The following is a 14,023-nucleotide window of genomic DNA, read 5'->3' on the forward strand; positions in this document are numbered from 1 at the left end:
ATCACCCCCGAGACGGAGTTACCCCCTAGTACCCTAATAATGGTATCGAGTGAGAATGACTAACAAAATCAATGGGGGCCCTCTGGAGGTCAGGGCCCCTGGGCACATGCCCTGCGTGCCTGGTTGGTACTCAGCCATGATTACTACAAGTTTAGTTAGCTGGCTCTATTAAACAGCCTGCGTAGTATTTTCTTCCAGATATCTGTGTGCCTTTTCCTCAATTAGTTATTAAAGGACCATAATAACATTGCTACATTAACTGAGAAAAGTAACGCAGCAATGGGACAGATTATTAGAGTAGGTACCGAAAGGGGACGTGACCGGTGTTCTCATATTGTGCTGGCAAGCAGGCGATAGGCTCTTCTGTTGATCCTCGTCAGCTGCTATCATGAAACCCCACTGTGCCCATGGCTTGGTGTGCAGTCCGGTACAGAACTCCACCGAATAGTTTACGCCGGCGGCCAAGCGATTTTGAATGAGACGGCAGAGACCGTCTAATTTAGTTTTGATTAGAATTTCGATGCGCGCTATAATTCGGTAATTCCAAGGGGAAGATCGGCTCTGCATTCCGTGTCACATTACGGCGACTGGGCTATCTGTCGCCATTAGGGTAGCCTTCCAATGGTAGGCTACTCGATTGACGGTTTTTAATTATATTTTTAGGTATAAGTGTAGTTTTCGTCTAATGAGATCTGCGGTTTACTGATAGGCTTGGTTTCTGCGCTTTCAAGGATACGACAACGACACGTCCGAGGAGCAATTGACTCGTGCGAGTGTTTTTTCTTATCTGTGTCCACGAGCTGAGGAGAAGAAGCCGCAATCATGTTCGAGGCGAGAGGGATTCTTTTTATTCTGCTTGACATAGTCTGTTTAATTATCGGTATGTATCTGGTTGACTTGCGTATTATGTTGTTACATTGTAATGAGTTAACCTTGTTTCCGTAATGATGTTTTTGACAATCGCTGTCACGTGCATGCACAGGCTATGGCGTTGGGAGACCGTGGGTTTGAGATTCGATATTAGCCAGACATTTGGACCTTCAAATTCAATAGCTCGTTAACAACTTTAGGTACATACCTCAGGTTAAGCTGTTTACGAAGGCAAAAGTTGTACAACATTGCACAGGTCTTATTTTTTAGAATCATATGGTAACGGTGTAGGCAGCGTGGCTCACCATCAATGCAACCAGTTAGGGACCGTCGACAAAGTACATGATCACAATATTGAAATGTCAATAGCTCTTCAACCACATGACTTAGCAACATATTTTCAGTTGTCCATTATTCCTTACAAAGAGAGCTGTGTTGCACATCCGTTGGCTTTGTCATAAAATGATTCTATAAAAAGAAATGTATAATTTAATTAAAACAATTCTCACAATTCAATAGCTCCTTGATCACATGACCAAGGCACTTCAAACCAATTTTGTATTGCTTAATGGAGAGGGACATTGCCACCCTTTGGTAAAAAAAAAAAATAAGCACATATACGATTTTATATAAATATTGAAAGTTTAGAATTTCAATAGCTGTTCACCCACGTGACTTAGCAACCTCATTTCAACTGTCATTTTACATGTAAATGCCAATATTGAATTATTACGCTGTTGTAGTTGGCTATACATTCAGTAGCATTTTATGCCTTCACAATGTTCATGGCTAGTGCAGAGAAGTTTCATACACAGGTCTGTAGAGATGTTAACCTCAGTCTAAGCCGTGGGGTGTGGTGGTTCTACTAAGCTAACATATGGAATTGTTTTAAGATAGCCTAATGATCCAAGGTATGACTATCTGATTTAGAATTTTAGGACCCTTTTTTAAAAATGAAATAATATTTTGATAAAATATAGAATTGCCTTTATTACTAAAGCCCATAGAAACACGTTGAATTGGGTTTGGGCTTGGGCAGTATCCAGATTGTCATACCGACCTTGTGCCATACCAGGATATTTGGTAGTACTGGCACTGAACACAAGGGGCACTATTTTCAAACTCCACAGATCTTCTGTTATCCAAAAGTTAGCATTGCTAACTAAATTCTAACGAGCGCATTGCAAGCATTTGATACAGTCTGACTTAAAGTATTTGCAGGACAGACTTCCCAGTTCATAAAGTTAGACAGCAAGGCTCTTGATCCATGAGGGGATACTGATCAAGAGCCTTGCTGTTGCCAAGCTAAGCTTGATTTTGGAAGTAACTAACCACTTAGCTAGATTGCTAACTAGCTATTAAATTAGCAAACCAATGCACAACTACAGAACATTAAGCACAGTTTAGACCATTAGCTTAATAAGTATAAGATAGCTATACTGAACAAAAATATAAACAGAACATGTAAAGTGTTGGTCCCATGTTTCATGAGCTGAAATGAAACATCACAGAAATGTTAAATGTGAACAAACATCTTTTTTCTCTCAAATTTAGTGCATAAATTTGTTTACATCCCTGTTAGTGAGCATTTCTCATTTGCCAAGATAATCCATCCACCTGACAGGTGTGGAATATCGAGAAGCTAATTAAAAATCTTTATCAGTACACAGGTGCACCTTGTGCTGGGGGACAATAAAAGGCCACTCTAAAATGTGCAGTTTTGTCAAACAACACTACCACACATGTCTCAAGTTTTGAGGGAGTGTGCATTTGGTATGCTGACTGCAGGAATGACCATCGGAGCTGTTGCCAGATAATTTGTTTATTTCTCTGCCATAAACGGCCTTCATCGTTTTAGAGAATTTGGCTGTTCGTCCAACCGGCCTCACAACCGCAGACCATGTGTAACGACGCCAGTCCAGGACATCCACATCTGTCTTCTTCACCTGCGGAATCATCTGAGATCAGTCACCCGGAGAACTGATAAAACTGTGGGTTTGCACAACTGAAGAATTTCTGAACAAACTGTCAGATAACATCTCAGGGAAGCTCATCTGCTTGCTCATCATCCTCACCAGGGTCTTGACCTGACTGCATTTTGGCGTCGTAACCGACTTAGTGGGAAATTGCTCACCTTCGATGGCGACTGACATGCTGGAGAAGTGTGCTCTTCACAGATGAATCCCGGTTTCAACTGTACCTGCAGATGGCAGACAGTGTGTATGGCCTCGTGGGCGTGTGGTTTGCTGATGTCAACGTTGTGAACAGTGCCCCATAGTGTCGGTGGGATTATGGTATGGGCAGGCATAAGCCACGTACAACGAACACAATTTCATTTTATCTATGGCTATGTCGTGCCATTTATCACCTCATGTTTTAACATGATAATGTGCAGCCACTTGTCACAAAGATCTGTATGCAATTCCTGGAAGCTGAAAATAACCCAGTTCTTCCATGGCCTGCATACTCATCAGAAATGTCACCAATTGAGCATGTTTGGGATGATCTGGAGCGACAGAGTGTTCCAGTTCCTGCCAATATCCAGCAACTTCGACAGTCATTGAGGAGGAGTGTGAAAACATTCCACAGGCCACAATTGACAACCTGATCAACTCTGCGAAGGAGAAATGTTGCGCTGCAATAGGCAAATATGGTTACACCAGATACTGACTGGTTTTCTGATCCATGTCCCTAAGTTTTTTTTAAAGGTATCTGTGACCAACATATGTATATCTGAAATGGAGAACTAACATATTGCACAAATTGAATGCAGGTATTTACTTAAGTAGCTACAAATATTCACATTTATAAAATGTTTAAAAAACTTAGTTTCAATGATATTGACGTATTGGAAAAACCATCTCTTGGCTGTATCCAAATACACCGGTATACAGTATACCTCCCAAGCCTATTGAATAACACATTCATAAATGGGAAAAAAGACAGTCAAAAAATACATCTTAAGGTTTTGAAGTGTAAGAAAGATCAGGAAATATTTCTGTTTTTTTGGACACATATTTAACCCTTTTATTTTTGTTGCCACAAAACTACCTCCATACTTCCATTCATTTGTATGGGTTACCTTCAGATGAGTCCCTTGACACCTGTAGGGGTCGTGGAGCAAAACAGAACATCATTGTGTTCGTGAGAGTCTCCCTTTCCACAGTGGGGTCATATCGGTCCGATTTTTGGGGTGTCTCATGGTCTGACAAACGTCGCTGTAGCTCGGCCACTTTCCACTGCAGATGCGGAAGGACGACAGATTTCTCTAGTCTAAAAAAGGCCAGTGTTATTGCTTCTTTAATCAGAACAACAGTTTTCAGCTGTGCTAACATAATTGCTAAAGTGTTTTCTAATGATCAATTAGCCTTTTGAAATGATAAACTTGGATTAGCTAACATGTGCCTTGGGGTTGGGGTTGTTACTGATAATGGGACTCTGTACGCCTATGTAGCTATTCCATTCAAATCTGTAGTTTCCAGCTACAATAGTCATTCACAACCTTAACAATGTCTACTGTATTTCTGATACATTTTATGTTATTTTCATGGATAAAAAATGTGCTTTTCTACCAAAAACATGGACATTTCTAAGTGACCCCAAACGTTTGAACGGTTGTGTGTGTTTGAATCTTTTTGTGAGAACTAAAGGCTATGCAATATGCCTTTCTATGTAAGGAATAATATACAATTGAAATGAGATTGCGTGGTTGAGCTATTGAAACGTAAATATTGTGATCATGCACTTTGTTGACGGTCCCTAACTAGTTACATTGAAGGTGTGCCAGGCTTTCTAAACATTGCGGTGTGATTTATGAGTCTCCGGTCCGAATTGGTGGACGTAAGACCTGTGCAATGTAAACCTTTTTTCCTTAATAAAGAGTCTAACCTGAGATTGGTAGCTCAAATCGTTCGCGAGCTATTGAAGTTCGAATGTCTGAATTTCTGTCCGATATTGAATCTCAAGCCAAGGTGGAAGACCAAGGGTGTGGTTATGTGTTGCCTATTGGTCAAGCGAGGGTGCGGTGCATCTTTCTTCAATAATTTGATTATAAATCATAAACAGCCGAACAAGTATTTTATTTACTGTTGCTGCTGGTTTACAGTAGTTGATTGATGTTGATCAGTTTGTTGCGGTTGCAATGTAATAGACAATGGTAACAAATGTAACTGTTGCGGTCTCGAATGATTGTTGCAATGTAACTCCCGACAAAATTTGTAGAACCATGGCGTGAGCATTGCTGTTGTTTAGATTGTATCGAGTTCCAGCCAACACCTCTATCGTGCATCCACACCATTATCTATTCAAAGCTGTCTTCTATTTCAGGCAATATTGAATTGCCATTCATTTGTGATGATTTATCCATTGATGCCTGGAAACATTGTGTTAGGGATTCTCTTAAAAGCTTTATGGATAACCCAACCTGTCTCATCATATACTTAGGAATTCTAAAATCATTACCTGGTCAATTTGTGTCAATTCTGCACTCAGTGCATTTTGTAATTTAGGCTACTTCTAACAATGCCTGGTTTATGAGATACTAGGCCTAAGTAATATAACATATAAAGTTCTGATAATCTCCTTTTCAGATTATGACTCATCTCAATAGATTTGTGTAGGGGTTTAATCTCATTCTGAATTATGGAAGTCCTGGATGAGTCATAGATAATGTATTCCAAAGTGCAGTGATCTAATTTAATTTCCCTGTGTGCTGAACGTTATCTAAGAGGCCCATGAACCTCAACATGTGAAGTTAATAGGACCGTGACAAATTAAAGCTAAGAGTCTATTTTATTTGGGAGGGGGGGACTTAAGGCATATACAGTTTTTACCATTTTCCATCCTTAGTTTTAGAAAAATGATTTGCCTTCTGTAAAATTTAAGAAGCATTGCCTTGTGCCTTGTAATTCTGTTACCAAAAACCCACATATCATAAAGATATTTAAAAATGTCTCCCTCATGAGGATGAAAGTTCACAGAAGTAACAAGTAAAGGTAGACTTACCAATTAGTTGGTGTTTTACTGATATCACATTTGTTTATGAATTAATAAGTGATTAAAACTCGTAATTCTGTAACGAAATTACTGCAATTGAATTGGCTACAATGGGAACTCATAGTAGTCACAAACCACAGTTAGGTCACCTGCTACTGTCCTCCCTTCCACTGACATACTGTTATGTTCAGCTGTTTTCTTTCTGTTGTTTGGTGGTCAAAGCAAGACTGTGAAAACAACAGTCTGGACAATCCTTCCCTCTTACTCCCTCCCTCTCTGCCGCCCTCTCTCGCTCTCCCTCTCTCTTTCCAGTTAATGTCACCTCTCCCTGCTCTTACTGACAGCTACCATGACACCACCACGCTTTCCATTTACTGTAACAAGCCAAATCAAATTTAATTTGTCAAACGCACCAAATACAACAGGTGTAGACTTTACCGTGAAATGCTTACTTATGATCCCTTTCCCAACAATGCAGAGTTAAAAAGTAAGAAATTAGTACACAAAGGAAATAGTAATGTAATAAAATAATATACAAGGATTACCGGTACCGAGTCAATGTGCAGGGATACGAGGTAATTGAGGTAATATGCACATGTAGATAAGGGGTCAAAGTAACTAGGCAATCAGGATAGATAATAAACAGAGTAGCAGCGTATGTGAAGAGTGTGATCGTGTGTGGAGTCGATATGCATTTGTATGTGTGTGTGTGTGTGTGGTTGGAGGCCAGTGAGTGTGCATAGAACCGGGGCAAGAGAGTCCGTGCAAATCAAAAGGGGATCAATGCAAATAGTCAGGGTAGACATTTGATTAACTGTTCAGCCGTCTTATGGCTTGGGGGTAGAAGTTATTCAGGAGCCTTTTGGTGCCAGATTTGGTGCTCTCTGCTGCCGCTTGCTGTGCGGTAGCAGAGAGAACAGTCTATGGACTTAGGTGACTGGAGTCTTTGCCATCTAGGACCTGGTATAGAGTTCCTGGATGGCAGGGAGCTCGGCCACAGTGATGTACTGGGCCGTACGCACTACCCTCTGTAGCGCCTACGGTCAGATGCCAAGCAGTTGCCATACTAAGCGGTGATGCAGCCAGTCAAGATGCTCTCAATGGTGCAGCTGTAGAACAGTGAGGATCTTACAGCCCATGTCAAATCTTTTCAGCATCCTGAGCAGTTTAGCATGGAAATCTTGGTGGGGCAAAAATAAAGTGGAATGCATGCCAGGGAAGCCTCTAAACAATACATTAATTGCACTATAACGTTGACAAACAATGCCCACATAAAGTTGTCCCAATAGCAGTCCCAACACCTTACCACTGCTACACCTGGCTTTCAGCAGAGCCTTGTCTGGCAGCGAAACAGTTAATTCAGCCTAATTTACTGCCTTTAAAAAAAAAAAACATAGCTTATATAGCTGACTTGCTTAAACAAATTTCGAATGACAATTGAGATGTACAAACTATGGCATAAGGGGACGACAAGCGGATAAGAGACAATCCCTAATTTTGATTAAGACATTAATGAGCGAGCTAGGACGGACGTAGTCAATATAACTATTTGTTCAGCAGTTTTGAAATGTACGGCGACAGAATTCAGAACATGGTCCGTTCTTACAGTGCTCTCCCTGTACACCAAGTTAGAAGTGTAGGATAAATAAAGGGGGCATATAAGCAGACAATGAAAGCTCTTACAATATTCAATTATTATATTTCTCTCGAACAGGTTATAGGCTACAGCAGAACAGTAGGCGAAATTAAGAGGAGTAAATAAACCAAATTATTAGGGTGAGGCACATGGGCTACTAACATCTTACTACACAACATACTTTCTTATATACAGTATACATAAGTGTAATACTCTCTCCCTGGCATATTACTTAATTTATGAAGCAGCATACAATACATTTTTCGACTCGCATTGTTGTGCTCGGCTCACTTGAACAGGAAGGTGGCGCGGCGGTCCTCCGAGTTTAGTTGTTTTGAGCGTAGCACAAATCATGCTTCATTGACAGCATGGCCAATATTGAATGTTAATCATTTTAAACTTAATCCTAGATTTGGGACCACACAGCCACTGTCACTGTTTCCTTCCAAACCAGTTGTTGAATTTGCTATTTCCAACTTGTTGTGTAATGTTTGTTCAATGTCCGATGAGCACCGATGCGTTTTGTCTATAATTTCTCTTCATATGAAAAGGATTTGCCAGTAGATTGCCGACTTGATTTATGATGATGACTGCTAGCTAAGATTGGACTGATCATGTCAACATAATACTTTCACAATCAAAGCTACTGTGGTGCGGCAGGTAGCCTAGTGAGCGTTGGGACAGTAAACGAGAGGTTGCTGAATTGAATCCCCAGACCGACAAGGTAAAATTCTGTCATTCTGCCCAAGCAAGGTAGTTAACCCACTGTTCCCCAGGCGCCGAAGAAGTGGATGTCGATTTTAAGGCAGCCCCCCGCACCTCTCTGATACAGAGGGGTTGGGTTAAATGTGGAAGAGTTTTTCAGTTGTACAACTGACTAGGTATCCCCCTTTTCCTCCTAAATAAAACATGATTTGATGTCATTTTATCTGTGGCCAATGACCTTGAGCCTTCTTGGATGGGCACTTCTATGGCAGCAGCCGAAGGGATAGAATTTTCAATGTTTCTTCTTACACTTGGCAGTGACGTAAAGTCCCCATGAGTGACAGAACACTGAGCCAATCATGATGCAAAACTCTATTTTCTGCTGCCTTGCCCCACCACCACAAAGCACTGAGCTGAAACACCTGCATTTTGGAGCTGCCTTACAAACATGGTCTCTTTTTTGTTTTGTTGAGTATGTGGCTTTATTAACTCAATGATATATATATATATATATATATATATATCATTTTCTACTTTGTTTGCAAACTGATATGTGACACGTATTAATGCCAAAATAACATTCAAAAAAGGCAAGCTCCCCAAAAATATATATACAGTGCCTTGCGAAAGTATTCGTCCCCCTTGAACTTTGCGACCTTTTGCCACATTTCAGGCTTCAAACATAAAGATATAAAACTGTATTTTTTTGTGAAGAATCAACAACAAGTGGGACACAATCATGAAGTGGAACGACATTTATTGGATATTTCAAACTTTTTTAACAAATCAAAAACTGAAAAATTGGGCGTGTAAAATTATTCAGCCCCTTTACTTTCAGTGCAGCAAACTCTCTCCAGAAGTTCAGTGAGGATCTCTGAATGATCCAATGTTGACCTAAATGACTAATGATGATAAATACAATCCACCTGTGTGTAATCAAGTCTCCGTATAAATGCACCTGCACTGTGATAGTCTCAGAGGTCCGTTAAAAGCGCAGAGAGCATCATGAAGAACAAGGAACACACCAGGCAGGTCCGAGATACTGTTGTGAAGAAGTTTAAAGCCGGATTTGGATACAAAAAGATTTCCCAAGCTTTAAACATCCCAAGAAGCACTGTGCAAGCGATAATATTGAAATGGAAGGAGTATCAGGCCACTGCAAATCTACCAAGACCTGGCCGTCCCTCTAAACTATCAGCTCATACAAGGAGAAGACTGATCAGAGATGCAGCCAAGAGGCCCATGATCACTCTGGATGAACTGCAGAGATCTACAGCTGAGGTGGGAGACTCTGTCCATAGGACAACAATCAGTCGTATATTGCACAAATCTGGCCTTTATGGAAGAGTGGCAAGAAGAAAGCCATTTCTTAAAGATATCCATAAAAAGTGTTGTTTAAAGTTTGCCGCAAGCCACCTGGGAGACACACCAAACATGTGGAAGAAGGTGCTCTGGTCAGATGAAACCAAAATTGAACTTTTTGGCAACAAAGCAAAACGTTATGTTTGGCGTAAAAGCAACACAGCTGAACACACCATCCCCACTGTCAAACATGGTGGTGGCAGCATCATGGTTTGGACCTGCTTTTCTTCAGCAGGGACAGGGAAGATGGTTAAAATTGATGGGAAGATGGATGGAGCCAAATACAGGACCATTCTGGAAGAAAACCTGATGGAGTCTGCAAAAGACCTGAGACTGGGACGGAGATTTGTCTTCCAACAAGACAATGATCCAAAACATAAAGCAAAATCTACAATGGAATGGTTCAAAAATAAACATATCCAGGTGTTAGAATGGCCAAGTCAAAGTCCAGACCTGAATCCAATCGAGAATCTGTGGAAAGAACTGAAAACTGCTGTTCACAAATGCTCTCCATCCAACCTCACTGAGCTCGAGCTGTTTTGCAAGGAGGAATGGGAAAAAAATTCAGTCTCTCGGTGTGCAAAACTGATAGAGACATACCCCAAGCGACTTACAGCTGTAATCACAGCAAAAGGTGGCGCTACAAAGTATTAACTTAAGGGGGCTGAATAATTTTGGACGCCCAATTTTTCAGTTTTTGAATTGTTAAAAAAGTTTGAAATATCCAATAAATGTCATTCCACTTCATGATTGTGTCCCACTTGTTGTTGATTCTTCACAAAAAAATACAGTTTTATATATTTATGTTTGAAGCCTGAAATGTGGCAAAGGGTTGCAAAGTTCAAGGGGGCCGAATACTTTCGCAAGGCACTGTATATTTTTGCAAAAATGTGATGCTCAAAACAGGTGGGGCTCTAAACGATGGGTCGCCCCTGCTCCTGAGGGGGAAGAGGCATTTTCGTGCCCTCTTCACGACTCTGTTGTTGATGTGGACACTGAGGAACTTGAAGTGTTCGACCTGCTCCACTACAGCCCTATCGACGTGAACAGGGGAGGCTCGGCCCTGCGTTTCCTGTAGTGCACGATCAGCTCCTTTGTCTTGCTGATGTTGAGGGAGAGGTTGTTAAATAAACCATTGCCAGGTCTCTGACCTCCCTATAGGTTGTCTTATCGTCGTCGGTGATAGTGTCGCCGGCATACTTAATGACGGCGTTGGAGTCGTGCAAGCAGTCTTGGGGGAAGGAGGGGACTAAATGATTCCATATGTGGTTGCTACATGATTCCATGTGTTATTTCATAGTTTTGATGTCGTCACTATTATTCTACAATGTAGAAAATAGTAAAAAGAAACCCCCTGGAATGATGGTCTGTCCAACCGTTTGACTGGTACTGTACATGGACACAATAAATACAACAGAGTAACTCTACATGTAATAACATGAATATAAACAGAGCAAATGAATGGAATACAGTATTGACGTCAATAGCACAACATTGATAGTGATAAATAGAACAAAGGACTGTATGAATATAAACAAACATGTAATAACATGCAGTGCAGGACCAGCTAGATGTCCTTAGCCAATCAGAGGGTGCATGGTCAGTTCAGAGTGTGGGGCAAGCAGGCACCAGCTGATTGGCTGAGACCCATGGGCTGTGCGCAGATCGATATCTCACAATGAGGAGAGCTGGACTCTGCAGAGCCAGCCAAACGTAAACCGATGTGCACATAAACAATGTGAAATAGTGTCTACAATGAGTGTTTTTATTCACTTTGATTAGCAGATGGTGCCGTAGGACTTCTGTTAAGGACCCTCGTCCAACTACGTCAACATTTGCAAATGGCTGATTTATAGAATTTGTTAAATTGACGTCCAGCTGGTGTTGTTAGCAATAGCATAGGGCTAAGTATGTCAGGTTATCTGATGGTTGAAAAGGCTTGTTCCATCGCGTGCCACTATGTCCAAGATTTTATTTGGTAGATGAGGATTTAGAGACTCAACAATTCAAACTGTTTCTAATATTCACAAGTATGGCCCCTCAATCACCAATGTCATAGATTTGTGACTACGGATAACTTCATAGCTGTCTCTTGAAATTGTGGTCTATCGGTAAATCATAGGGATGTGTGTGTTTTGTCAGGCTTGCTCACGTAACTAAACCCATATGGTTGGTTTTAAGTTACTCTGCCGGTCGCAAGAAACCTTCATGTACATATCATGGCAGCATGTGTGTGGTGCTTTTACCTCTGCACTTTCACAGACAACCAAGTAACCTAAACATATTAAGGTGTTGTAACAGCCTATTTGAATGTTTGTGACTTGACTTTTCAATGTGACCACACTCTTTAACTACACTCTTTCCCGAGGCCCAGAAGCCTCCTAGCCTAGTATTAATGGAGTGTATTGGTGCATGGATATCTCTGCACTGAAGCATAACCATGACCAGTGTCCTCCCTTGTCCTCTTTGAAGAGAGGAGGCCAAGACAGGATCAGATTATGAGAGAGAGAGAGAGGGAGGGAAGGGAGTCCTGGGATGTTGTTGTGGCCTGCTGTGTTTTACACACCCACAGGCGCTCTCAGCTGTCACGCCACTCAATTTAACGAGGTGGCACAGCTGACAATGAGAAATGAAAAACCCAGATATAGATACCAGACAGGAAAGAGAGAGCAGCTTGGAAGGTTTGGTTGTGGCTGGCTACTAGGCTATAGGTAGCAGGGTTGGGATCAATTCCATTTTCAATTCAAGTCAAAAACTCCTCAAAACAATGTAAATTCACTTCCTAATTGACTGAGTAGAAAACTGAATTGACCCCAACCCTGTTGGACGTGTACTCGGAACATGCACTGATCAGCTGGCAAGTGTTTTCACTAACATTTTCAACCCGTCCCTGACCCGGTCTGTAATACCAACTTGTTTCAAGCAGACTACCATTAGTAGTGCCCAAGAAAGCCAAGGTAACCTGCCGAAATTACCATTGCCCCGTAGCACTCGCAAATATAGCCATGAAATACTTTGAAAGGTTGGTCATGGCTTACATCAACACCATCATCCCAGCCACCCTGGACGCACTCTAATTCAAATCCCGCTCCAACAGATCCACAGATGACAAAATCTCTATTGCACTCCACACTGCCCTCACCCACGTGGACAAAAGGAACACCGACGTAAGAATGCTGTTCATTGACTACAGCTCAGTGTTCAACACCATAGTGCCCTCCAAGCTCAGGACCCTGGGACTGAACACCTCCCTCTGCAACTGGATCATGGACTTCATGACAGGCCACGCCTAGTGAGGGTAGGCAACAACACATCCGCTATGCTGACCATCAACACGGGGGCCACACAGGAGTGTTTGCTTAGGCCCCTCCTGTAGTCTGTTTACCCACGACTGTGTGGCCTCCCACGAATCCAAAACCATCAGGTTTGCTGACGACATGACGGTGGTAGGACTGATCACCGACGATGATGAGAAAGCCTATACGGAGGAGGTCAGAGACCTGGCAGTGTGGTGCCAGAACAACAACCTCTCCCTCAATGTCAGCAAGACAAAAGAGCTGATCGTGGACTACAGGAAAGGGAAGGGCGGCTCCCTGCCATCTATACTAGGCAGTTTCTAGAGCAAGGCCCCCCAAAAAACTGACTCCAGCCACCTAAGCGAAAGACTGTTCTCTCTGATACCACACGGCAAGAGGTACCAGGGCACCAAGTTTGGAACCAACAGGACCCTGAACAGCTTCTACCCCCAAGGCATAAGACTGCTAAACAAGGCTGCTAAATAGCTAATCAAATGGCTACTCTGACTACTTTATTGACCCTTTCTTTTACTAACTCAATACACACACGCTGGACTCTACCCACGCATATACGTAAGGTGTCCGCATGCTCCCAGCTGAAACAGTTCGGAAAATGGCGTATATTTATTATTATGTTTGTTGTTTTTTTGGCTATGTTTTTTTCCGGCTGTTCGGGCACAATTTGTTTTCTAGGGGCAAGCCGAAGTCAGTAGCCGAACTCTACGCCCCCGCCTCGGCGATTGGTCAACAGTAGAGATTCTTCGATGAATTGCCTGTTGTCATTCAACGAGACGATTCGTTCTCATGCACATTCTTTCACTTGAGAAATACTGCACCAAACATCCTAGTCAGATGCAAAATTGCGCAACTAAGATCTCTACAACAAAAAAAAACGCTAAACGTTAATGACAGCTTTCTTGAGTTATCTTCGATTAATCCAGATTATTTTTATACTGGCTACTGTGTTTAAAAATGGACAAACAGTACTATTGCTACTTTTTTCAAGCGAATGTATTTTAAGGGAGTATGGGAGCACACTCATTCGGTTTGGGTAGCCAAGTTTGGCTAGGCGCCAGCTGAACTAAAGCATGCTGATGCCTTTACACTGACATCCCAACACACACACACAGTTGAAGTCTTACATACACCTTTGCCAAAT

At 41.8% G+C, this 14,023-nt stretch overlaps 1 protein-coding gene across 2 annotated transcripts in view; it reads left to right on the top strand.

Moving 5' to 3' along the window:
- The first annotated feature begins 299 nt into the window (after nucleotides 1-299).
- Nucleotides 300-14,023, top strand: part of LOC139408890 (phospholipid phosphatase 1-like) — a 37,683-nt gene continuing 23,959 nt past the window's right edge. Inside the window, exon 1 of one of the 2 annotated variants that reach the window (XM_071153321.1) lies at nucleotides 300-880. In XM_071153321.1, coding sequence (XP_071009422.1) covers nucleotides 823-880 — 58 coding nt within the window. In that variant the 5' untranslated portion in view covers nucleotides 300-822. The remainder of the gene's footprint in view (nucleotides 881-14,023) is intronic. The other variant, XM_071153322.1, reaches the window with a different exon arrangement.

This window comes from Oncorhynchus clarkii, chromosome 5 (genome assembly GCF_045791955.1).
Source record: "Oncorhynchus clarkii lewisi isolate Uvic-CL-2024 chromosome 5, UVic_Ocla_1.0, whole genome shotgun sequence".
Taxonomy (NCBI): Eukaryota; Metazoa; Chordata; class Actinopteri; order Salmoniformes; family Salmonidae; genus Oncorhynchus; species Oncorhynchus clarkii.